Below are 27407 nucleotides of genomic sequence, written 5' to 3'. Positions count from 1 at the left end.
CTAAGATTATTTTCAAAGAAAAACGGTGGCAGGTGATCCTATTAAGGGAAAGAAAAACCTGAAACCAGTTTGTTAATTTTTTAAATTCTGATTTTTAACAATATATGAATGTGCTCATTCATTCACACACACTCACAATTTTATTTATTCTCCTGCATATTTCCAAGGGGATTCCGGTATTTAGAGCAAACTGCCTTCATAAGAGTGGGAGATCTCAGAATGGGAGACATGGCCCTTGGCAAGACTTTTAACTGTGTTCATTTTACAAAGCTAGTCTTGGTCTTCTCAGAATATCACAATAAAGTCTGACAGGGTTTTTGTGGGGGAGATGGCAGAGGAGGGAAGGATGAGTCGTTTTGTAAGCTCGGAGATCCCTAATTGAAACTGGTCTGTGGGGTCTTCTCTCACTGATGAGACCACTGATGTTGGGGTGAGCAGAAGGTAACCCCAGAAATGTGATAGAACTCCCAAGAAATGTCATCCATAGCTGGCAGCTGCTCTAATCTCATTTCTCTAATTCTTTTTATTATTAGAATGTTCAAAATATTAACCTCACTCTGGATATTAAATTAATTTGGACAAATCACAGTAGATGCCAATTAGCTGTGCTGAAGAGCATTTCCTCTTAATACTACAGTTCACAGTTACACATAATTGCAACCTAATTTATTTGCTTTAATTAATATTTGACGTATATAAAAAGAGATGGGAGAGATTTTTCAAGAGTATCTTTCTGCTGACAGTGTTTTAGTGCCTAAAAGGGAGCCTGTTTACATTAAAGTAATTCTTTCTTATGTTCAAATGAGCTGGTTTTCAGGAGGCCCTCAGAATCATAATAACATGTGAATTCACATTTGTTCATTGCCCCTTATCTCATGACATTCAAACTTTGTAGTTTGATCTTTCTTGCAGAGAATACTTTTATGTGAATTATCCTTTCAACTTATAAGGTGAAATGTTCATTCCCCATAACAGGGCAGGCCTGGGGCACAGTTGTGCACTCAGGATTCATCTTTGACACTCTTGGGTGTTCCTTTCTTTGGCCACTCCCGCCTCATCAGTGCACCCTTTGCCCACCCTCACATCCTCACACTCCTGCCACCCTCCCTCCAACTCACCAGATCTATGGATCTATGCGGGCTCTGTGCTTCCTGGCCTGAGTCTTTCAAAATTTACTACTCCTGTGTTCTGGCAGGTCATTAAATCTGTTACCCAACTGATAATAGCTCCCAGATAGCATGTCTTCATTGTAACCAAGACCAAAGTCTTAGGGATGTTTAATGGTGATGGAAATGTTGCTTGTTACAAGCCGTTTAGAATTCTTTCAATTATGTGGCAAATAAAAACATCACAACTCAAAAAAGAGAGGCAAGAGGATCCCAAGTTTATCTAGCTACTGATTGAATCTTTATTTCAGATATTTATCAATCATTTCTGTGTGTTCTGAATTTCACCAAATACTAGAGATAGCTGAATATCTGTATTTCTAAAGCTTTCCCCACCCCAGTCTTGCCCAAAATCATTTCCTTGCATGTTTCTCACCCACCCCCGACAGGCAAGACTGTGAGCTCCTCCTGGCAGCTCCTTTTCATCCTGGGAACCGCACTGCCTGGCACAGTGTAAACTCAATGTTTGAAAGATGGCTGGACTAAAGAATTCCAGTGTTCCATTTGGGGAACCCTAGGTGAAAAAGAGATTTCTCAGACAAACCACAAATAGAGGGAAAGTATTTGGAAATTATGTACCTGATAATGGACTTGTATCCAAAATATGTTAAGAATTCTTTTTTCCCACTATTTTTTATTGAAGTATAATTGATTTATAATGTGTTAATTTCTGTTCTACAGCACACTGACTCAGTTATACATATGTATACATTCCTTTTTATATTCTTTTCCTAAATTATAGTTTACTCCAGGACGCTGAATATCATTCCCTGTGCTGTACAGCAGGATTTTCTTGTCCATCCATTGTATATGTAATCTACTGATCCTTAACTCCCAGTCCATCCGCCTTCCCCTTGGCAACCACAAGTCTGTTCTGTGAGTCAGTTTCTGTTTCATGAGTTCAGTTCAGTTCAGTCACTCAGTCGTGTCCGACTCTTTGTGACCCTACAGACTGCAGCACGCCAGGCCTCCCTGTCCATCACCAACTCCTGGAGTTTACTCAAAGTCACTATCAATAAGTCAGTGATGCCATCCGACATCACATCCTCTGTCATCCCCTTCTCCTCTCACCTTCAATCTTTCCCAGCATCAGGGTCTTTTCAAATGAGTCAGTTCTTCGCATCAGGTGGCCCAAGAATTGGACTTTCAGCTTCAGCATCAGTCCTTTAAATGAATATTCAGGACTGATCACCTTTGGACTGGTTAGATCTCCTTGCAGTCCAAGGGACTCTGAGGAGTCTTCTCCAACACCACAGTTCAAAAGCATCAATTCTTCGGTACTCAGCTTTCTCTATAGTCCAACTCTCACATCCATACATGACCACTGGAAAAACCATAGCCTTGACTAGACGGACCTTTGTTGCCAAAGTAATGTCTCTGCTTTTTAATATGCTGTCTAGGTTGGTTGTAACTTTTCTTCCAAGAAGTAAGCGTCTTTTAATTTCATGGCTGCAGTCACCAGCTGCAGTGATTTTGGAGGCCCCAAAAATAAAGTCTGACACTGTTTCCACTGTTTCCCTATCTATCTGCCATGAAGTGATGGGACCAGATGCCATGATCTTAGTTTCCTGAATGTTGAGCTTGAAGCCAACTTTTTCACTCTCCTCTTTCACTTTCATCAAGAGGCTCTTTAGTTCTTCTTCGCTTTCTGCCATAAGGGCAGTGTCATCTGCATATCTAAGGTTATTGATATTTCTCCTGGCAATCTTGATTCCAGCTCGTGCTTCATCCAGCCCAGCATTTCTCATGATGTACTCGGCATATAAGTTAAATAAGCAGGGTGACAATGTAAAGCCTTGACGTACTCCTTTTCCTATTTGGAACCAGTCTGTTGTTCCATGTCCAGTTCTGACTGTTGCTTCCTGATCTGCATCCAGGTTTCTCAAGAGGCAGGTCAGGTGCTCTGGTGTTCCCATCTCATAGATAGGTTCATTTGTGTAATATTTTAGACTCCACATAAAAGTGGTATCATATGGTATTTTTCTTCTCTTTCTGACTTACTTCACTTAGTGTGATCATCTCTAGTTGCATTCATGTTGCTGCAAATGGCATTGTTTCATTCTTTTTTATGGCTGAGTATTACTCTATTGTGTATATACACCACACCATCTTTATCCATTCATCTAGGACATTTAGATTGTCTCCATCACTTGGTTATTGTGACTAGTGCTGCTGTGAACATAAGGGTACATGTATCTTTTTTTTTTTTTAAGTACAGTACTAATACATTTAGTACTTTTTTCTTTTTCACATATGCATAATCTGTTTTAAAATTTTTATTGGAATATAGTTGATTTACAATGTTGCATTAGTTTCGGGTGTATAGCAAAATGAATCAGCTACATATATGCATGTATCTACTCTTGTATTTTGGATTCTTTTCCCATGTAGGCCATTACAGAGTATTGAGTAGAGTTCCCTATGCAATACAGTAGGTTCTCATCAGTTATCTGTTTTATAGTAATGTATGTATGTCAGTTCCAATCTCCCAGTTTATCCCCCTCCCCATGCCCTGGTAACCATAAGTTTATTTTCTACATTCGTGACTCTTCTTCTGTTTTATAAATAAGTTCATTGGTGCCCCTTTTTTAGATTCCACATACAAGCAATATCATATGATATTTGTCTTTCTGTGTTTGACTTACTTCACTTAGAGTAACTTCATCCATATTGCTGCAAATGGCATCATTTTGTTCTTTTTATGGCTAAGTAATAGTCCATTGTGTATATATATGTACATCTTTTTTTATACATTCCTCTGTTGATGGACATTTAGGTTGCTTCCATGCCCTATTGTAAATAGTGCTGCAATATTGAGGTGCCTGTATCTTTTTGATTTATGGTTTTCTCTGGGTATATGCTCAATAGTGGAATTGCTGGGTCATATGGTAGTTCTATTTTTGTTTTTTAAGGAACCTGCATACTGTTCTTCACAGTGGTTGTACCAACTTACATTCCTACCAAGAAAGTAGAAGGGTTTCCTTTTCTCCACACCTTCTTCAGCATTTGTTATTTGTAGACTTTTTGTGTTTTTTTTTTTTTTATTGTTGAATTGTGTGAGCTGTTTATATATTTTGGAAATTAAGCCCTTGTCAGTCACATCATTTGCAAATATTTTCTCCCATTCTGTAGGTTGTCTTTTCATTTTGTTTATTGTTTTCTTTGCTTTGCAAAAGCTTATAAGTTTGACTAGGTCTCATTTGTTTATTTTTGTTTTTATCGCTATCACCTTGGAAGACCTAAGAAAATATCGTATGATAGTGTCAGAGAATGTTTTGCTTATGTTCTCTTCTAGGAGTTTTATGGAGTCTTGTAAGCCATTTTGGGTTTATTTTTGTGCATGGTATGAAGATGTGTTCTAACTTTATTAATTTACATGGAACTGTCGAACTTCTCCAGCACCACTTGTTGAAGAGACTCTTTTTCCCATTTTATATTATTGCCTCCCTTGTTAAATATTAATCGGCCACAGGTGTGCAGGTTTATTTCTGGACTCTGTTCTGTTCCATTGATCTGTATGTTTGGTTTTATGCCAATACCACACTGCTTTGTTTAGGGTAGCTTTGCAGTACTGTCTGAAGTCTGGAAGGGTTGTGCTTCCTGCTTTGTTCTTTCTCCTCAGGATTGGTTTGGCAAGTCTGGGTCTTTTATGTTTTTGTATAAACTTTAGGATTATTTGTTCTAGTTCTATGAAAAATGTCATGGGTAGTTTGATAGGGATCACATTAAATCTGTAGATTGCTTTGGGTAGTATGGCCATTTTAACAATATTCTTCCAATAATGTTGGATATCTTTCCATTTATTTGAATCATCTTTAGTTTCCTTTATTAATCTTAAATCTCAACCAAAGAAAATCAGGTAACCCAGTTTAAAAACTGAGCAAAGGATTTCAGAATTTCTCCAAATGATATACATAAAATATAGAGATGGCCAATAAGCACATGAAAAGATACTCAGCATCTTTAGTCATTAGAGTAATATGAATCAAAATCACAGAAAGATACCATTTCCCACCTACTAGCATGCCTGTGATCAAATAGAGAGATGAGTGTTAACAAAGATATAGAGAAATTGAAAACCACATACATTACTGATGGGAATGTAAAATGGTGTGGACACTAGAAACAGTTTGGAAATTCCTAAGAAAATTACACAGTTCCTATATAACTCAGGAATTCTACTCCTAGGTATATGTACCCAACAGAAATGAAAACCTACATCACACAATAACTTGTACAAGAATGTTTAGAGCATTCTTGTACAACTTATTGTACAACTTATTGTACATTCTTGTACAACTCATAATAACCATAAGTTAGGAACAAATACTATTCAGCTGAAGAACGAATAAGAAAAATGTGGCATATACATACAGTGGTATACTATTTGGCAATAAAAAGGAATGGAGTACTGAATTATGCTACAACATGGATGAACCTTCAAAACATTTTGCTAAGTGAAAGAAGCCAGTCACAAAGGATAGTCATGTGTTGCATGATTTCTTTTATAGGAAATCCCTGAATAGGCAAATCCAGAGAGACAGAAGGTAAATAAATGAGTGTTTCCAAAGACCAGAGGGAGGGGGGAATGGAGAGGTATGATGTTTTTGTGGTGATGAAAATATTCTACAATTAGTAGTGCTGGTTGTGCAACTCTATGAATATATCACAAATCAATGAAATATATTCTTTAAGTGGTGTTTTATGGTATGTAAGTTATACCTTAGTAAAGCTATTACCAAGAAAATAGTTTCTCTTCCACAAGACTTCTCAGTAAGTGGTAAAATCCTCAAGAGGAGCGTATGGTTTATATTTTATTTAGGGTACCTAACTGTTCTCATTTGCCTGGGACTGAAGGCATTCCCAAACATAACAGTCAGTGCTAAAACTAGAAAAGTCCTAGGCAATCCATGCAATATTTGGGACATACTTACAGTTTAAAAAAAAAAAAAAAGTTCATTGTTTATCTGAAATTTAAGCATCCTCTATTTTTATTTGCTAAATCTGGCAACCCTAATTCTACAGGATGATCCAATTTGTCTAGATCATGTAGAAGCAGAGATCTAGAGTTAAGTTTAAATCTAAGAGACCTATAGTGTTTGAAGTTAAGGAAGAAAGCTCCCAAAGCTATAGAACCTTGGCCAAAACTATTACCAAGTAGTTCTTCAGAAATCTCTTTTCACAACTTTCTGCCTCAAATTCTCTCATTTCCAAGGTCTACTGCAAAGGGTTCTTGTCAGAGGACTCTTTAAGAATGATATTAATAAATAGTTACATGAAATAATGTGCTTCTTTAAAGTGTTTCATCTTGGATAAAGCATAAACTAGTTCCTCCTGGCATCTGAGTACATGAAGAACTGTATTGTAAGTAAGTCTACTTTTAGCCCACTAGTGTTTTGGACGGAGAAGGCAATGGCACCCCACGCCAGTACTCTTGCCTGGAAAGTCCTATGGATGCAGGAGCCTGGTAGGCTGCAGTCCATGGGGTCGCTAAGAGTCAGACACGACTGAGAGACTTCCCTTTCACTTTTCACTTTCCTGCATTGGAGAAGGAAATGGCAACCCACTCCAGTGCTCTTGCCTGGAGAATCCCAGGGATGGGGGAGCCTGGTGGGCTGCCGTCTGTGGGGTCGCACAGAGTCGGACACGACTGAAGCGACTTAGCAGCAGCAGCAGCAGCAGTGTTTTGGAAGACAGGCTGTTAAAAATAGAAACAGGTCTAGTAGAGTAGAGAAGCAGGAGTGCTTTTCCTTACCAATTAATGAAAAGTAAGCCGGTCCTCTGAGCGCAGTACTCTTGCCTGGAAAATCCCATGGACGGAGGAGCCTGGTAGGCTGCAGTCCATGGGGTCGCTAAGAGTTGGACACAACTGAGCGACTTCACTTTCACGTTCATACATTGGAGAAGAAAATGGCAACCCACTCCAGTGTTCTTGGCTGGAGAATCCCAGGGACGGGGGAGCCTGGTGGGCTGCCGTCTGTGGGGTCGCACAGAGTCGGACACGACTGAAACGACTTAGCAGCAGCGGCCGCAGCTGAGCCCAAATGGTTGGAGGGAAGGTGTGTACCGCCGTGTGATCAGGTTAAAAGGTTGTGGTTTGTAATTTGGAAATTAGCATGTCATGTGTCACTGAGGCAGAAGATGAGGGACGTAGCTTTAACGCGAGTTCCCTCGAAATGCATAGATACAGGGAGTCAAGGGCTTGCATGTTTGACCAGGTGAAAGGCGCTGTACATGTATACCTGTGGCGGATTCATTTTGATATTTGGCAAAACTAATGCAATTATGTAAAGTTTAAAAATAAAATAAAATTTTAAAAATTAAAAAAAAAAGAATCATACTCGTGACCTTGGAAGCCAGAACTCAATTCAGTGATGGGTCTTTCCGTCACTTCTCAGCACTACAGGTTAGCGGCCGCCAGGGGGCACCAAAGCAAGACCATTCCGGAGGACGGAGTCTGATACTCCTGAGCAGCTGGGTGATCACGACAGCTTCCCCTTTGAGATTCCGTGCCCAGTCTATGCCTTTCGGCAAAGCGACCGGGTGGGTATGCGCATAGATTTACCGTCAGCCGGTCAAAGGTTACAGACGTGCTCTGCCGCTAAACACCCTTGCGGCCTCTTTAATCCACAAACAAGGATTATAAAGTACCTCAGGCAGAGGCAAGGTGATAAGAATTAAATGAGTCAATGTCTGGAAAGTGCTTAATACTTAATCCCGTGCTTTTTGCGTCGTAAATTCTCAGTTCCATAGTACACACTAGAAGCCTTTGGGGGGGTTCCGATGCCAACAAGGTCACAGAGAAGGCATTCGCTTTCTCCATTTCCGTCCATTCTAGGATCTCTTCCCCCTTCCTGTCTCCTCCTTCAAAGATCCCGAGACCTGCTTCAGAAGTCTTCCTTCTGGCAATTTGCCAAGGACATTCTCCACAGAAATACAGTAATTCCCAAAGTTCTGTTTAATCCTCTCTACCCAGTGTTTCCCCATGTGGTTCAAAAGCCACTTGCATCAGAATCATCTGGATCCAGAAAGTGGGGATTTCTGGGGATGGAATCTAGGACTCTGCATTTTAATGAGCTTCCAAAGTCAATCTTATGCATGATTAAACTTGAGAATCTCTGCTCTATTCCTAGTGAGATTTTTTTTTTAAACAGAAAATATAGTACACATTGATCTCAACCAGCTGTTAACTGATTATCTGATTAAAGTAATTCACACTGAACTGTGAAGAACAAATAAACTCCCCTTTCAGGAGAATTTGCATTCTGACGTTTTACAAATCTTAATGAATTCCCAATTAGTGAAACGTCTGGGATGGACATTTAAAGTAAAATGACCTTGTCAGTGACCCATACCTCAGGGGAAGCTTTCTTCTGTCCTGGAACCCCAGGCTCACTGACTAGTGGAGTAGAGGGAAAAGAGAAGGAAGAGAAGAAGAAAGCAAAGGAGGAAGAGTGGGAGATGGAAGATTAGGAGAGGAGTTGCGAGAGGGATGGACAGGAAGAACCACCCTCCCAAATATCCCCACCCTGACAGCATGTGTGCTTCAAGCTCATCCAAGTGCAGAAGGTCCCAGCTGCAATCCTTTACACTCTATCCCAGAGACATCACAACTGAGGCTTCTATTTTATTTGATACTCAGTTTATTTTTTTAATACGAAACTGCCCAGTTGCCCAGCCTAATATAAAGCTGCTACAGAGTAATAGCCCCTTGCTCTTTGTTGCTCCCAGACCACTTCTTCTCCCTCTAAAGGTGGCTATGACCCAGCCTTCAATTATTGGGTGTCCCCCCTTCTCTCTTAGAGCCCCTAAGTGAACTCTTCCTAGCTCATGATTTTAAATACCATCCACACAACTGGTGTTTCCTAAATATGTATCTCTAGTCCCACCCTCTCCCCTTGCTGTCCAGACCCTTGTGTCTAACTGCCTCCTCTATGCCTCCGCCTGTTGTTGTTCAGTCACTCAGTTGTGTCCGACTCTTTGGGACCCCATGGAGTGCAGCACCCCAGGCTTCCCTGTCCTTCACCAACTCCCGGAGCTTGCTCAAACTCATGTCCATTGAGTCAATGATGCCATCCAACCATCTCATCCTCTGTCGTCCCCTTTTCTTCCTGACCTCAATCTTTCCCAGCATCAGGGTCTTTTCTAATGAGTCAGCTCTCCACATCAGGTGGCCAAAGTATTGGAGCTTCAGCGTCATAATCAGTCCTTTCAATGAATATTCAGGATTGATTTCCTTTAGGATTGGCTGTTTGGATCTCTTTGCAGCCCAAGGAACTCTCAAGAGTCTTCTCCAACACCATAGTTCAAAAGCATCAATTCTTTAACATTCAGCCTTCTTTATGGTCCAACTCTCACATCCATACATGACTACTGGAAAAACCATAGCTTTGACTATATGGACCTTTATAGGCAAACTAATGTCTCTGTTTTTTAATACACTGTTTAGTTTGGTCATAGCTTTTCTTCCAAGGAGCAAACATCTTTTAATTTCATGGCTGCAATCACCATCTGCAGTGATTTTGGAGCCAAAGAAAATAAAGTCTGTCACTGTTTCCATTGTTTCCCCATCTATTTGCCATGAAGTGATGGGACCAGATAACAAGATCTTAGTTTTTCAATGTTGAGTTTTAAGCCAGCTTTTTCATTCTCCTCTTTCACCCTCATCAAGAGACTCTTTAGTTCCTCTTTGCTTTCTGCCATAAGGCTGGTGTCATCTGCATATCTGAGGTTATTGATATTTCTCCTGGCAATCTTGATTCCAGCTTGTGCTTCATCCAGCCCGGCATTTCTCATGATGTACTCTGCATATAAGTTAAATAAGCATGGTGACAATATACAGCCTTGATGTACTCCTTTCCCAATTTGGAACCAGTCTGTTGTTCCATGTCTAGTTCTAACTATTGCTTCTTGACATGCATACAGGTTTCTCAGGAGGCAGGTACAGTGGTCTAGTATTCCCATCTCTTTAAGAATTTTCCACAGTTTGTTGTGATCTACACAAAGGCTTTAGTATAGTCAATGAAGCAGAAGTAGATGTATTTCTGGAATTTTTCTGCCTTTTCTATGATCCAACAGACGCTGGCAATTTGATCTCTGGTTCCTTTGCCTTTTCTAAATCCAGCTTGAATATCTGCAAGTTCTCAGTTCATGTACTATTGAAGCCTAGCTTGGAGAATTTTGAGCGTTACTTTGCTAGCATGTGAAATGAGTGCAATTGTGTGGTAGTTTGAACATTCTTTGGCATTGCCTTTCTTTGGGATTGGAATGAAAACTGACCTTTTCCAGTCTTGTGGTCACTGCTGAGTTTTCAAAATTTGCTGGCATGTTAAGTACAGCACTTTAAGAGCATCATCTTTTAGGATTTGAAATAGCTCAACTGGAATTCCATCACCTCCACTAACTTTGTTCATAGTGATGATTCCTAAGCCCCACTTGACTTCACATTCCAGGATGTCTGGCTCTAGGTGAGTGATCACACCATCATGGTTATCTGGGTTATTAAGATGTTTTTTTGTTTAGTTCTTCTGCGTATTCTTGCCATCTCTTCTTAATATCTTCTGCTTCTGTTAGGTACATACCATTTCTGTCCTTTATTGTGGCCATCTTTGCATGAAATGTTCCCTTGGTATCGCTAATTTTCTTGAAGACATCTCTAGTCTTTCCCATTCTGTTGATTTCCTCTATTTCTTTGCATTGACCACTTAGGAAGGCGTTCTTATCTCTCCTTGCTGTTCTTTAGAACTGTGCATTCAGATGGGTATATCTTTCCTTTGCTCCTTTGCCTTTTACTTCTCTTCTTTTCTCAACGATTTGTACGGCCTCCTCAGGCAACCATTTTGCCTTTTTGCATTTCTTTTTCTTGGGGATGGTTTTGATCACTGCCTGCTGTACAGAGATAAGAACCTCCATCCATAGTTCTTCAGGCACTCAGTCTATCAAATCTAATCCCTTGAATCTATTTCTCACTTCCACTGTATAATTGTAAGTGATTTGATTTAGGACATACCTGAATGGCCTAGTGGTTTTCTCTCCTTTCTACAACTTAAGTCTGAATTTGGCAATACGGAATTTATGATCTGAGCCACAGTCAGCTCCTGGTCTTGTTTTTGCTGACTGTATAGAGCTTCTCCATCTTTGGCTGCAAAAAATAAAATCAATCTGATTTCGGTATTGACCATCTGATGTCCATGTGTAGAGTCATCTCTTGTGTTGTTTGATGAGAGTGTTTGCTGTGAACAGTGCATTCTCTTGGAAAAACTCTGTTAGCCTTTGCCCTGCTTCATTCTGTACTCCAAGGCCAAACTTGCCTGTTACTCCAGGTATCTCTTGACTTCCTACTTTTATATTCCAGTCCCCCATGGTAAGAAGAACATCTTTTTTGGTGTTAGTTCTACAATGTCATGTAGGTCTTCACAGAACCTTTCAACTTCAGCTTCTTCAGCATTAGTGGTTGGGGCATAGACTTGGGTTACTGTGATATTGAATGGTTTGCCTTGGAAATGAACAGAGATCATTCTGTCATTTTTGAGACTGCACCCAAGTCTGCATTTTGGACTCTTGTTGACTCTGAGGGCTACTCCATTTCTTTTGAGGAATTCTTGCCCATACTAGTATATATAATGGTCATCTGAATTAAATTTGCCTGTTCTGGTCCATTTTAGTTTACAGATTCCTAAAATATCGATGTTCACTCTTGCCATCTCCTGTTTGACCACTTCCACTTTGCCCTGATTCATGGACCTGACACTCCAGGTTCCTATGCAAGGTTGTTATGTACAGCATCGGACTTTACTTCCATCACCAGTCTTAGCCACTATTGGGCATTGTTTTCGTTTTGGCTCAGCCTTCACTCCTTCTGGAGCTATTTCTCCACTCTTCTCCAGTAGCATGTTGGGCACCTACTGACCTGGGAAGTTCATCTTTCAGTGTCGTATCTTTTTGTCTTTTCATACTATTCATGGGGTTCTCAAGGCAAGCATACTGAAGTGGTTTGCCATTCCCTTCTCCCTTCTTCACGTTTTCTTAGAACTCTCCACCATGACCTGTCTTTCTTGGGTGGCCTCCACCTAGATGTCTTATAATTGGCTCAAACTTTAACACATACAAAACTAAATTTCTGATTTTCCTCAAATAATGTTTCTCCCCCAGTGTTCCCCTGTTCCAGGAAATAGCATATCATTCACCCAAATGAGTTGGATCAGAATCGTCATCATCCATTAGTCAGTCTCCTCCCCTCCCCCAACACACACTTCATGCAGCCTATCACCAAGTCTGCCTTAAGAGTGCATCTGAAATCTGCCTATCACCACCTCCACCTCTACCAGCCTGGTCCAAGCCAGCACTTCTGCTCACCCAGGCTACTTTGTTGTTTCCTAACTGTCCTTCCTGCTTCCACTCTTACCCTTACAGTCTAGATGCTACAAATAGCCATAGTTGAATTTTTTATAACATAGTTCTCATTACCTCCCTACCCTCCGATGACTTCCCTATCACAAGATTTGCCCCATCCACGTGGCTGACCCGTCTCCTGTCCCCAGATACCCTGGCTCCCCTGATGTTCCTCCTGCCTTTGCTTTGCTGATGGCTCCACCCAGAATTTGGAGACCCCACCTATCTTGTCCCCTCGCTTCATGCAGAGAGGCCCTCCCTCCCTGATCACCTACTTCCAAATAGCAACTCTTTTCTTACTCTGATTTCTTTTTCTTCCTAGCACCTAAAATGATCTGATATATTACAATGTATGTTTATTTGTTTATTGTCGACCACATTCAAGGGCAAGGTCTGTGAGAGCTAGGACTTGTTCTCTTCTGTCCACCACTGTGTCCCCAGTGCCCACAACTGTGCCTGATGCATTGTATATGCTCAGTTTAGTGTCTGTTGAGTGAATGATGCACAACTAAGCAAAAGTAGAAATATAAGTAAGGATGGCTACGAACAAGTGGTTTTAGGGTTATATCAAAGGTCTTATTTATTAGGAGAATTGGAGGAAGATTGAAGTAACTGGTTCCTCTCTTTTCCCCTCCCTTGTGTTATTTTATGGTGGCTGATATGGCATGTTCCTGTTTTATTCTGTTTTAGTAAATGGTCATTTCTGGAGTTCTGTACCTCCTCTCTGCACACATAGAAAATCTCTTCTTTATTCCACAATTCTAAGCACTCAAAAATTGTGTATTCACAGTTACCAAGTCACAAACTCAGCTTTTACCCACTTACTGTCCATAAAACAGATCTAATAAGATTAGGCAATAGGAAGCTTTTCTATTGCAAAATTGTATTAATGGAATTCTCCCAGGGGCTAAGCTGTTCCCTCTCTGAAAGTTAAGCACATTCTAGAAATCACATTAAAACTCTTGCAGGCCTCCCTGGGTCTCAAGGGTCAAGGGAAGGGAAGCGAGATGAAGCTTCACAAAAGAGCTTACTAATCTTGACATATAACTTTTGATGGATAATTTGTTTTTTGCCTGTCTTCCTATGCCTTAAAGAAACCCTTAGCATTTTCTCTTTTCATGCCCAAGCTTGTTTTGCTGGCAGCCATTACCCCTAAACTTCCCCACAAAGATAGGTATCTACTTCCACTAGGGGCGTATCAGCATCAGCTCCACAGAGCAGAGCAAAAAGGCCAAACTGAATCCTCTGTAGGAAACAGCTGGAGTGAAGGGGAGATGACTTTCTAATGTGGAGACACAGTTACAGAAACTCGTGGACATAGTGCGGGAAGGAGAGAGTGAGACGAGTGGAGAAGGTGGCATAGACATACATACGCTATCATGTGTAAAATAGATAGCTGGTGAAAAGTCGCTGTATAACACAGGGAGCCCAGCCAGGTGCTCTGTGATGATCCAAAGGACTAGGATGGATGGAGAGCAGGCAGGCTGAAGAGAGAGGTGATATATGTATAATTATGGCTGATTTGCATTGTCATACTGCAGAAACCATCACAACATTGTAAAGCAACTTCCTTCCAATTAAAAAAATAAATTAAAAATTACAGTCTCAGTTCAGATTCTCCCATAGGCAGTCCCTGAAACCAGGAATCAAGTGTAAATAGTCTGTTGGGGAAGCAATCCCAGAAAACACTGGTGGGACATGAGAAGGGAAGACATGAAATAGAGGGCAGCCACAAGTCACTTCTTGGGTAATTGGAGTTCAGTCCCATGCGAGAAGCCCAGGAGACCATGGACAAGGGAGGTGGTATGTATACCTCAGTTTCCATCAGTCATCAACTGAGGATTGCTGGGAAGAGGAGACTTAATTCCCTGGCGGTTCTCGTCTGCCCTATGCATAAGCAGAGAGGGTTCTTATGTCCAGAAAAAGTCCTCAGGCAAAGAGATTCTGGGGCAGGCAGAGGGACACTGGCCAGTGGACAGTGAAATGGCAACACCCAAGGGTAAAAGGCGGAGAGTCCACACCCTCTACTGCGAATACTGACTTTTACAGGAAAATATTTCCTAAAAAATGGATGTTCTCCCACGAACTCATCTTGTGTATAAACTAAGCGGGACGGGACAACTGTGGAAAGTTTTCATAGAACTGAAAGCTTGGAGATATGCTTAGAAGCAGGTGATTGTGGTTCTCGTTGAGTGGACTGGGGCATTCTGGGTTGGGGCTGGATTTTCCTAGTGACAACTCTCAACAGCCTGAGAGTCCAAACAAGTTACAAAGAAAAGCAGATCTGGTGTGCCTGACCAGGGAACGTGGCCCTGCCTTTCATTCTGGAAGCTGCTAGCAGCTCCTCTGGGGTTGGCTGCCACTTCACAGAGTCACTCTGACCCCTCTTTCCAAGACCAAGAACCTCAGATACAGGTACACATACACACATGCTCACTTGGGAAATCATGATAGTAGAGACACAGCACTGATGTGTGTGTCTGTTTCGTATTCAGACATTTTTTTAAGCTCCCTCACCCCTTCAACAAAAGCAACCCGGCGACATTCGCTGAGTTCCTCCTGTCAGCCATAGTTGTCCATTCAGTCTTAAGCACCATCAGCATCATCTCTATCAGTCATCAGGACAGCCTTGGGAAGGGGTTCCTCCCATCTTTCAAATGAAACTCAGAGATATTAAAGAACTTCTAGAGGGTTCCCCACCCAGGTGAGATTAGTATTCAGAGCCAGAGAAAACATATTTGACCAAATAGTTATATGCCTTCAAGAAAATCAGGAAACTTATATCTCAAGGTAGCACTTGGAAAAGAGAACACCTGTGAGGCAGAGGGAAAGTGCACCCAGGGCAAGACAGACGTGGACGGAAGCAAGGAAGGAGGAAACGACACGTTATTCTTGGTCATCTTTCCTGAGCAGGAAGGAGAAGCAGCGTAGAGGAAGATGTGGGAGGCTGAATAGTCACTGTCACAGGCAGAAAGGAATATTCATCTTGAGGAGCGCACACATATTTGGGTTCCATGATTTGCAGTTTCGTGTATGGTAATACTCAATTTGTTTTTGTTTTTATTAATATTTTAAAAGATTGTCATGACCACAGAGTGAATTGTTAGTTATGAGCTAGTTCATGAAAGGGAAAAGCAAAACAGTTATGAACAAATTTGTAATTTCTATGCACAGAAGTATATGTGCTTCTCTGCAAGTCACTGAAGTGGAAGTAAATGACTTCTATAGAAGTCAGCAAAGCAGGCATGGCATAGTAAGGTTGCACTTATGGAATGCACTAAGAATGAGGGTGCTACACTGCCCCCCGACAGCGTGTCTTTTGAACTCATTATTAAAAGCCTTTCAACCTGTGTAAAGTATGGAATGGCTTCTTGTTAAAACTGGACAGTGAATTTTGTTAGGATTAACAAGTAAGCACCCTCATTCTATTCTCAGTGTGCCTGGGGAAGCCTTCCAAGGAATTGTACCTGTTGCTTTTAATAGATTCTATAGTATTTCTCCTTTTTTAATTTATTGATTTTAATTGGAGGATAATTACTTTACAATATTGTAGTGGGTTTTGCCATACATTGACATGAATCAGCCATGGGTGTACATGTGTCCCCCATCCTGACCCTCCCTCCCACCTCCCTCCCCATCCCATCCCTCAGGGTCATCCCAGTGCACCAGCCCTGAGCACCCTGTCTCATGCATCGAACCTGGACTGAAGATCTATTTACTATATGGTAATATACATGTTTCAATGCTATTCTCTCAAATCATCACACCCTTACCTTCTCCCACAGAGTCCAAAAGTCTGTTCTTTATATCTGTGTCTCTTTTGCTGTCTCACATATAGGGTCATCATTACCTTCTTTCTAAATTCTGTATATATGCGTTAGTATACTGTATTGGTGTTTTTCTTTCTGACTTACTTCACTCTATATAATTGGCTCCAGTTTCATTCACCTCATTAAAATTGATTCAAACGCATTCTTTTTAATAGGTAAGTAACGTTCCATTGTGTATATGTACCACAGCTTTCTTATCCATTCATCTGCTGATGGACATCTAGGTTGCTTCCATGTCCTGGCTATTATAAACAGTGCTGCAATGAACATTGGGGTACACGTGTCTCTTTCAATTCTGGTTTCCTCGGTGTGTATGCCCAGCAGTGGGGTTGCTGGATGATATGGCAGTTCTATTTCCAGTTTTTCAAATAAACAACCCAATCAAAAAATGGGCCAAAGAACTAAACAGATATTTCTCCAAAGAACACATACAGATGGCTAACAAACACATGAAAAGATGCTCAACATCACTCATTATCAGAGAAATGCAAATCAAAACCACAATGAGGTACCATCTCACGCCAGTCAGAATGGCTGCGATCCAAAAGTCTATAAGCAATAAATGCTGGAGAGGGTGTGGAGAAAAGGGAACCCTCTTACACTGTTGGTGGGAATGCAAACTAATACAGCCACTATGGAGAACAGATTCTATAGTATTTCTTAATGGAGACAAGGGGAGAAAGGAAAGAGATGTTGTTGAGTTAACAATAGAAATTCCTGCTCATGAATTATTTACTTTCTAGAAAAGGTCACGTGGGATAGTGTTGTGCCTGATGTCAGTGGTGAATTGTCCATTGAACACAAGAACAGTGCACAGTCACCAGGACCTTATCCTTAGGCCATTTTCTGCCCCTTCTCAACAGAGTAGCCAGAAGAACTATCCTCTGCAATTATCCTCTAACTCTCCTGTGTTCAAATCAGTATGTCAGATGGAAATGAAATTAGAAAGAGACAGAAAGAAAAAGAGCAAGAAAGGCAGAGAATATAAAGGCTAAAAAGTAGGAGAAGGGAAAAAAAGACGAGAGAAAATGAACTGGGCCTGTCTCAGAAATTTTGCATTTCCTAGATACCTCTGTATGTATATATATATTTTTAATTATTGTTACAACCAAGAGAGAAAATCTCTGTCTGTAGGCTCAGGATGGGAGAACCCCTCTCCCTAACCTTGGCTTCCTCTGCCCAGCTCTTTAATGGAAGTAGAAGGAATAGAAAGCCCCCCAGAGTCTTCACTGAAGTTTCAGGTCACTGAGTGCCTCCACCAGTCTCCTAAGCTTTGGTTTGCTTTGGGTTTTTCATAGATTTATGTGACTGGTTGGTTTCATCCATTCACTCAAAAAAAACAATTTTTGAACACTTATTGTAAACCAAGCATCTCACTGAGCTGGGAGTATAAAGATGAGTAGGACACGGTCTCCTCAGGGAGCTCAGTCCAGGGCCTTGCTTCCAAGAGTGTGGGACCAGTGGCGGCGGCGGCAGCAGCATCACCTGGGAGATAGTTAAAAATGCAAATTTCCAGGCTTCATCCCAGACCAGCTTGATCAAAATCTGCATATTTAGCAAGATACCTGGGCAATTCTTAAGCATATTGAAGTTTTAAAAGCACTGACCTAATGGATTTTTGGCAGGGGAGACGGAGAGGCTCTTTGGTTTCTTAATTCTTCCATTTATTCTGCTAGTATTTACAGATCACCTGTCATCAGGCTCGGGGCTGGGAGCTGGTGGTACATGGGTGAGCAAGACAAAGGAGATGCTGATGGCCTAGAGGTCACATTCTCATGGGGGAAAAAAGCAGAAAAAAAAAAACACCAAAATGCATGAGCTAGTTACAGATCATGAGCAGTGCTATGAAGCAAATAAATGGAAATGTGATGGTAAGAAACCAAACTGAACTATGACAGGTAACAGGGGTGGATGTCTTCATGAGAAAGTTATTTCTATTTTGTATTTTGCTTTCTGTTCTAAAAATGTAAACATAATCACTGGTCCTATGTGAAGAGAGTCAAAGACTATAATACTATCGACTGTAATCCTTCTTTTCTCCTCCATGCCCATCCCTCTGCCTCTGGCCCTGGTACTGAAACTCTAGATGCCACCAAGCAGGTACAGTCACAGCCAAGCCCATCAAAAAGTCCAGGCTATGAGCAACTAAACATTTGGATGTGAGCTGGATGATAAAGCCCAGAAATACTGGTATTACCTTTTTGGTTGTGGTAAAAAGGCATTAGAGAATCTAGAAGGACTTGGTAACTGGGGCATAGCTTCCTATCTTATTGTTCTCTTGCATCACTGCAGTCAGGGGCCAGAGAGTATGCTGGTGGGGATTGATGAATGGGAAGGTGGCCTGCAAGTCAGGATGAGCAATGGACATATACATGCAACCTCAACAACTTCAGACCTTCTCATCACCTACAGTGTTAGTACTAATCAGCTGCAACCAAAATCAGTGTTAGACCTTAATTCAGCACAGAAGTATATTTTGACCATGCATTTATTTTCAGCACAAATCCAAACCCACTACAGTTAGACCCCTTGAGGGACAAACAAGTGATTGCCCAAAGAAAGGATACAGGTAAACCAGTAATCAGAGGATGGGGTTTCGGGTACTGCTCCTCTAGAAATTGTGTCATGAAGGAATATTTAACTCAGCAGATCTAAACCACAGTCAGAGAAAGGGCATCTGCCCACTGTTGCAGTTATCTGTTGCTGCATGAGGAACTATCCCAAATTTTTGTGGCTTAAAACTTTGTCAAAATTTTGTTTAAAAACCTCACACCCATTAGGATGGCTCCTAACAACCAGTTTTATTATTTCTCACAATTGTGTGGATCAGGAAATTGGGAAGGGTTTAACTGAGCAGTTCTTCTGCTCCATGTAACATCAACTAGGGTCATTTTGCGGATCAGTAGTATGGAGGGTCCAAGAAGGCTCACTCACAGGTAGGCCCCTTGCAGGGATGGCTGGAGAAGTGGGCTCAGCTGGACCACTTTCCCTCTCTGTGTGCTACCAGGACCTCTTCATGTGGTCACTCCAGCAGAGACATTGGAAACTGCCAGTGCTCTAAAGGTTCTCAACATCACTAATGACCATAAAAATGCAAATCAAAACCACAGTTATCACCTTACACCCTCAGGATGGCTACTGTCAAAACAGAAATTTTAAAATGTCAGACAGATATGAAGAAATTATATCTTTGTGCACTGTGGGTGGGATTATAAAACAGTGCAACAGAAAATAGTATGAAAAAAAAAAAAAACTAAAAAAGAGAATAGTATGGAGGTTCCTCAAAAAGCTAAAAATAGAACTACCATATGATCCACAGTCCCATTTCTGGGTGTGTATCCAGGAGCATTGAAACCAGGGTCCTGAAGAGGTGTCTTCATACCCATGTCATAGCAGCACTGTGCACAATGCACAAAAGGTGGGAGCAACCCAAATGCCCATCAGCAGATGAACGGACAAGCAGAAAGTGGCACACACACACAGTGGAATACGATTCCACCTTAGAAAGTAGGGAAATACTGTCACATGCTACAGCATAGATAAGCCTGGAGGACACCATGCTAAGTGAAATGCACCAGTTGCAAAAAGACAAATACTGTATAATTCCCCCTACAGGAGCTATCTAAAGACATCGAATTCATAGAAAGGGAAAACAGAATGGCGATTATCGAGGGATGAGGGTATGTTACTGAGGGAGAGGGGATTTGTGTAATGGGTATAAAATTTCAGGCTTGCATTATTCAAAGTCCTGGAGATCTGTTTCACAACAATGTGAATTTACTGAACACTACTGAACTACACACTCCACAATGACTGAGATGGTAGATTGTATTCTGTGTGTGTGTGTGTGTGTGTGTGTTTTTACCACATTAAAAAGCAAACCACTGATACTCTTAAAGCCCGGATTAAAGGGGAGGGGAACATAAACCCACCTCTCAGTGGGAGGAAATGCGGAGAATCTGCAGCCAGCTCTCCCCCTGCCATCCCTACCGTGGGGCAGATCCTATAGAGCTCCTGAGGGCCTAGAAGGTGAGGTGTTATTTCCAGGGGGCCATATTCAACCTCCGGAAGATGAAGGGTGTCAGAAAGCGTTGTTAGAGATGGGCACAGATTGAAACAACAGAGTGGGAGAAACTGACAAAGCCTGTAGGGCCAATGAGGAAAAAACAGCCTGGAATCCCACCCTTACTCATTTTCACAACAAAGATGTAGCGTGCCATTCTGCTAAAAGCCTGAGTGGCCCCACCAAGTATTTTTCTCGCTCAGCGCCTGCCCCTCAGCTGTCCTGACAGTGGGAGCTCCAAGCCCTTATGGAATAGGTCAGATGGGAACAGTCTGCAGAAGCAGGTCACAGGAGACCTTTCAGAGCTGGCAAACACGTAGAAAATCCAGCGATACCACAGCATTTAGATAGTGTGGACAACGTGGCCATTATGAATGCTGCTCTCATGAGCAGTGATTCAAATGACAGCTTCGAAAAGGGTTTGCAAAGAGCCCTTTGGAAATGGAACATGGGTGCCTCAGAGCCCATGACATGTTACGAGGACAAACCCAACTGAACAAAGATCCACAGCAGCACTGAATGACTTATTTATTCAGTCCTGCTCTGTACAAACCTAGGAGAAGATGACAGCTTTTAAATTGACTCCCCTGAGCTATGCAGCATCCATGGTGCATGGGAAACGTTAGCAAGCATTTTGAAAAAAGCAGAAAGTTTTATAAAGCAAAGGTCACAGTGTAACCATGCTTATGCTGCCACCAAATTCTGCAGACGGTCCTGGTGTCTCAGAATCACTAGGAGTGATAGCAACATCTGGAGGGAAAAACCCTGCCCTTTACCCTCTTAACCTGCCAGCTTCACATATCTGTTTGAAGGGCTAGCCCCTTCAAGCCTTCAGGTGGAAAATTCTTTGTGCAGGTCATTTAGGTAATCATGGCAGCATCCTCACTGGACCGCTTCTGCAGAGTGTTGTCCTGGCATCGTGTGGGGAGTGTTGGTGTTCTGGTCACCCTGGAACACAAGTGCTGGTTCTTTCAGCCCAGCACATGCTGCAGAATTCTTGCATGCCCCGGGGTTCCTGTTGCATGGTGGAGTCAGTCAGTCTTGGAAGAAAGAATACACAGTGCGGGCCATGTCTGAGTAACCCCAGCCCAGGCAGCTTCCCCAAGGGATCTGGTGACAGTGCAGCCGGCCCTCACAGCAGGACTGAGACTAGGGTGAGGCCAATGAGGAGCCTAGCACGCAAAATTTAAGGAGGCCCTTGTCCTGTGTTTGCACAACCCTGAGAGTGAGCACCTCCTTGAATCTCATATGCAAAGAGACCCACTGGCCTCCTTTGTCCAGGCCTGGCTCAGAGGCCTCACTGTCTCTTTTCCCGTTCATTCCTCAGCTCCCTGCCCAAGGTTAGCACTGGGGGTGGGGAGTGTAGCCCCAGTGCCGACAGTGGTCAACGAAGAAGAGAGCTTTAAGAAGGAAGAGCTGAGAAATTGGTGGTGAGATTGTGTGAGGGATCCAATGAGGCATTTGGCTACACAGTGGCTACCTGTGACCCAAGACCAGAGCAGATCCAGGAAGGGTTGGTGATGGAAGACTTGTCCTGGTCTGCCCCTCGGCCATGGGCCGAGATGGTGGGGTGTAAATAGGAAACCCTGTGAGACTGGCCACAGAGGTTCCCTTCGTACAAGAAGGCTCAGGATCTTCACAGGGAGGTGCTTTGCCTTTAGAAAGTTCCTTTCTCCGCAGGCTTGGATGTCAGCGCTCTAGGGGCTGATCTGAAGCCCTTCCTCCACTGTCTGCTCTCTTCCCAGCCCAATGTGATGTTATAAGGCCAAACCAGGCAGCTTAGCACTGGGGAGAGAGAAAGTGGGAGTCTTGGGTTCTGTGTGCGTGTGTGCTAAGCCACTTCAGTCGTGTCCGACTCTCTGTGACCCTGGGGACCATAGCCTTACCGGCTCCTCTGTCCATGGGAATCTCTCGGCAAGAATACTGAAGTGGGTTGCCATGCCCTCCTCCAGGGGATCTTCCCAAGCTAGGGATCGAACTCACATCTCATGTCTCCTGCACTGGCAGGCAGGTTCTTTACCACTACTTCTACCTGGAAACAAATGGTTCAACCAAAGCAGACTTTTCTATCATTAAATCAGGGGAATATTCATTTGTGAACCTCAATACAACGGGGACTCCCTCTTGGCTCCCTTATCCTCTGCATCACATGTGTACAGCCCTGAGAAGTGCATTTCCGCACACAGGGTCACCATTTCATCACCATTTCCCTATTCTCCTTCCCACATTTGCAAGCCCACCCACTCCTCCCCTTCTCCCTCCCCAGGTAGCACCTTTCACAAATCTTGCTGGAAAACCCAGACATTCAGTTTTGTGGATTTTAAATAGAAAATGATGCAGAATGAGAGAATTATGAGCTGGAGCAGTGGAATCATGGACCCACAAGCCCAATTTTGGATTCCGTCGAGCCAGAGCACCTCCATGACACTGCAGCAGAGACCACTCAAGTTCAGAAGTGCCTGTGGCACTATGTCAGATCCTTGGATTGCTGGCTTACGTTGCTTATCTGAAGAAAGCATTCCCTTCCAGAGGGCCTCTGCCAGCATGATTCAAGCTAAGAGAATCATTACAGACTAATCATCATTATGGCGTGATCACATTTCAATTATCCCCTGTGTAGTCTGGGTACATTAAAACAACTTCTCTGACTGAGAGAAGTTCGTTAAAAATCATAATGTGCGTTAAGATTTTTTAAAGCCTGTTGGAAGCCAACAAGAGGATAAATTCTAGAAACGACAGAATCTTTCAGGGGTTTCTCTTGCACTTATGCAGAAAGCATAATCTTATCTTAAAATGTGGGATGAGGACTATAACTGAATAATGGGCCAATTGTTTTATTATAATTTGTGTTTCTAAGCGCTCTGTGATTCAAAACCCAACAGATTGTTTTCTGTCAGCCCCAATCTGAGCTTCTAGGTGCATTGGCGCATCTTCACAATGTATAAGGTACCCCTAACTCCTGGTTAGCAGTGCCCAAATCTATGAAAATTAGCCAGAGGATGGAGTAGGTCACACCATCTGTGGTCTCTGTCAATACAGGCACAGTCCCTAATATGTTGCAGAAAAGGAAAACCAGCCTTCCCCTGAGCATTTGTCCTAAAGAAAAGAATTTAAAAGAACAAGTCAAGTTTCATATGCAAAAATACTCATTTTCGACAGTAACAAAAGAAACAGAAACGTCCTACATATCTGACAGTGGTGAAACCATTGAGAGTGGAATATCGAGCGTGGCCTGGAGAGGAATGAGAATGGAATGGAATTATAATGCAGTCATGAGAAACTGATGCTGATGATGCGGAGAGTGGAAATATAGTAAATTGTTCTTAATATTGTGTTGAAAAGGTCATCTACACTCTGATTCCAACTATATCAAATAAGTGCACACCTTAGCTAAGGAATAGAAAGAGACATGGGGCGAAAACAGCTGGTGTCTCAAAAGTGGTTGGATTGTGGATGATTCATCTCTATAGTCATTCCTTTTGAAACTGTTATAATGTTCATTCAATAATAAATAAAACTTGGAAGGAAAAGGAAAACACTCAAGTGAGGCATTTTCTATGCCAGGCAGAAAAATCAGTGATGCATGGGATCATTTTGCGTTCTTCCTTGCTCCTTCAAAGCAGCCTGTAATCTTCATCCACATGTAGGGAATATGCATGCCTGAATTATCAGGGGACCCCCCTCACCAGGAAGGCTGTGATGTTTGTTTAATGGACCAGAAACCTCACTCCTTCCAGTCTTGTTTGATAACAAATCTAAGGTATATTTGTTGGTATGGTTTTTCCTTGACAAATATGCACAAAAGTCTTGAGGACAGAAAATGATGCATTTGTTCTTTCTCTCTTTTCTCTTTCTCTTACCCATCCCCCCACCCCCCTCTGCAGTTCTGCTAAGCCAATATTCTCTAGAATGAGCACAAAACAAATCAAATAACAGCTAAATTAATTGAATAACAGCTTTTGTACATCAGCATCGAGAAGGAAGACGCTTGGGAGAGATCAGAGTACTGAGATGGATACCGGCGAGAATGAAGCATCCGGCTGTCAAAGCACCTACTAACCCTAGATCGGCAGAGATGGGAGTGATTTTCCTGAAAGGAGATATGATCACGGAGTAAACACCAGCTCACTGGAAACTATCATTGAATAAGAGCAAATGACATTCATGAGAAATCACATTCAGGAAATATTTTAAGGAAAAGAAATATAAATGTGCTAGAATTAACATGTAAAATATATATGTACTGAGGTTTGTAAACTGTCCTTTTTTAATCAAACAGAAAACAAAAAGCTTTAATCTTTCAACATTATTTTAAAAAAGGCAGTGCATCCTAAATTATTCCTATCTCAATAGCCAAGAGGCTGATCAACCATCAGTTATTGAAGAAGCGTCTTAGAAAATGCCTCTGAATATTTTCATAGGAGCCATGACCTTTGGTTCCCATCTCTGCCGTTCATTTATGTCACTGTGTAATTAGTTACAACCACTCAGTTAAGAGATGTTAGCGTTTCAAACTTTTTACCGAGTCTTTGTTCAGTTTAATCTGTCTGTACCAGTTATTACTGAGAAAGTGTTTCTGACATACACTATTACTCCATCAAGCTGTATATTACAGGAAGTACATCTTTATATCACAGGTTCCTGAGCAACACAGACTTCCCTGTCTTTCAGGAAACAGCATCAAGGAACTCTGAAAAATATAGAAAGCTCATTTTCACCTTGAATGCTCACATGTAATATATAGGCTGCTATCAAATAAACACTTTTTCTAATTGCCCCTAGTAATATGTATAAGAATTTAATATACTTTACAAATAAACATCTAAAATATCTTCTTTTTCTATTTCTTTGTCATATCATCAGAAATCCATATCCTTTCTTTCCCTTACTTTCCCTTACTAACGCCATTCCATTAAACCTATTTCTAAATGATAGTAAGTGGCACTAACAAAATAAATAATAATTTAATAGCCTTAGAACTAAATGAATATATACTTAATACAGGTCAAAGAAACTTGGTAGGAATAAGTTGCCTTTTTGTTTACTAATTTTAGTTTCAAGAACACTCTGTTGATTGTTTGTTTTTAGTTGATTGGCATTTAGAAGTAGTGACAAATGATCAGTTGTCTTCAACAATCTTTTGCTCCCAGGCATCCCCCACCATCACCCTCATCACATATCCTGCAATATGCAGCAACAGACAAATATTTAATATTGAAGTAGCCAATTGCTTGAGAATGACACAAGCTAAAATGTACGTGCAGAAATCATCAGTATAAGCCAAACCATATTCTATACCTGAGCAGAAAACATGAACATGTAGAATGCCTTCATTTTTGAACTCAAAATTAAGATCCGTTTAGTATATATTATTGGAACAATGGAGAGTAATACAAGAAGAATCAACCAAGACACAGATCGTGGTTGATTTCTCTTATCCTGTCTCACACTCTAGTTTTGTCAATGTCTCTGGTATTAGCATCTTTTCACCCCAGATGAGTTTTATGTTTCAAATGGCTAAAAAGTATATTACAGATACAGTCAAATAAGCTAAACGCAGTTCACAAAGATATGGATTTTCTAAAGAACCACATTAGGGGAGTACTTATTATCTCTAAAGTATTAGCTGTTCTGGGAGTTATTTGTTGCTTTAAATATTAGCTCTCCCTCTGCATTCAAAACACCCTACTTACTAAATTTAATTACACACAACTTTTCAAGAATTCATCTTTTAGTTAAGGGGAGGTACCGCTCTACTTTACCTACAATAAAAATAGAAGGTATTGGCTTTCTTAATCCGTGTAAATTGTAGATTCCACTGGGAGTCCCACAACACTAATAGTGGTGTTTATGAAAATGAAAAAGTGCTTCCTGTCCACATGCAAGTGTTTTTAAGAAGTTGTTTTCCTTCTAAAAAACCTAAGTGTAATTTAGCATACCATAGTGCTCTGAAGATGGGTCATTGATGTGTACCATTTGTACATAGGTAAAACACATGTAAATCACTAAATGTTAATGAAGTATAAGAAGTATGTTTTTATCTTTTTTAAAAAAAAAGTGACTCCCTTTCTCATTCTGTTCTGTTGTATTGCGTCCAAAAGTTGTGTGTAATTTTTTAAGGTCCAGGAAATGTAAAGAAATTTGTTGGAATATCTGAATTTCTGTAAAAAATAAAAATAAGATTTTGTTATTTAAAAGATTGTTTGGTGTTGTGGCGTGCATTCATTGTATTCAGCGTCTGTCTTTGTTCAGTGATCCAGTGACAGGTGATGATTTGACTGAAATAACCATCTTTGAAAAATCTCTGTGCTGTCAGATTCCATAATATTTGCCAAGAGCAGACATTTGTTGGATGTGCAGGACCCTCATCATGCGAAAGGCATGGTTAATAACCTCCAAAGCCTCTTCTCACCAAGTAGAGACACACCGCAAGCTAAACCTTCGTAGACTCAGTGGAATGAAATTGAGAAGTGAATAGCCAGACTGTTAAGTAAAACCTGGCCTGAAATATTCTGAAATACCCAATTAGTTGTTCCACCTTGGCTCTTGCATATTAAAACAGCCACCTGTTCCCTAGACACGAGCAGCAGTTCTGCAGTAGTTCATATTGAGTATGTGTTGTCTGGGTAGGTCCTAATGCCAGATCCTTCGTTTACTGCATAACTCTAAACAGCTCCTCACCTATTAAATGAACACAAATAATAAAGCCTGGCCCTACAGTGGTGTTGTGAGGCTATAAATTAAGGTATAGTGCCATGCTGGTGCTTGACTAGTAGGCAATATACTCTATGAATTTAATTCCTTCCCCCTACTATTTGCAAGACATTGAAGAAGAAAAGAAACATAAACATGAGCTCTGCTCTCAAAATGTTGAAGATAAAGTAACTATGAGTAGGGATTTAAAACTCAAATACCTACTAGAGCCAGGGAGATAAGTAAGTTAAGAGCAAAGCAAGC

The 27407-nt window shown here is 41.4% G+C and overlaps 1 protein-coding gene across 4 annotated transcripts in view; it reads left to right on the top strand.

Annotated features, from left to right (window-relative positions):
- LHFPL3 (LHFPL tetraspan subfamily member 3) overlaps positions 1 to 27407 on the top strand; it is a 654591-nt gene that overhangs the window by 587936 nt on the left and 39248 nt on the right. For 3 of the 4 annotated variants that reach the window (XM_027539725.1, XM_027539726.1, XM_027539724.1), the window contains one exon: positions 24335 to 26650. The exons of the other annotated variant lie outside the window; for it this stretch is intronic. Coding sequence is in view for 1 of the 3 variants with exons in the window: in XM_027539724.1 (XP_027395525.1) it covers positions 24335 to 24363 (29 nt within the window). In the remaining 2 variants the exon portion in view is untranslated. Of the gene's footprint in view, positions 1 to 24334; positions 26651 to 27407 lie in introns of those variants that run through there. 4 annotated transcript variants of the gene reach the window in all.

Source organism: Bos indicus x Bos taurus, chromosome 4 (assembly GCF_003369695.1).
Source record: "Bos indicus x Bos taurus breed Angus x Brahman F1 hybrid chromosome 4, Bos_hybrid_MaternalHap_v2.0, whole genome shotgun sequence".
Lineage (NCBI taxonomy): Eukaryota > Metazoa > Chordata > Mammalia > Artiodactyla > Bovidae > Bos > Bos indicus x Bos taurus.
Note: the sequence above shows the minus strand (reverse complement) of the source record. Positions and strands in the feature narration are given on the sequence as shown.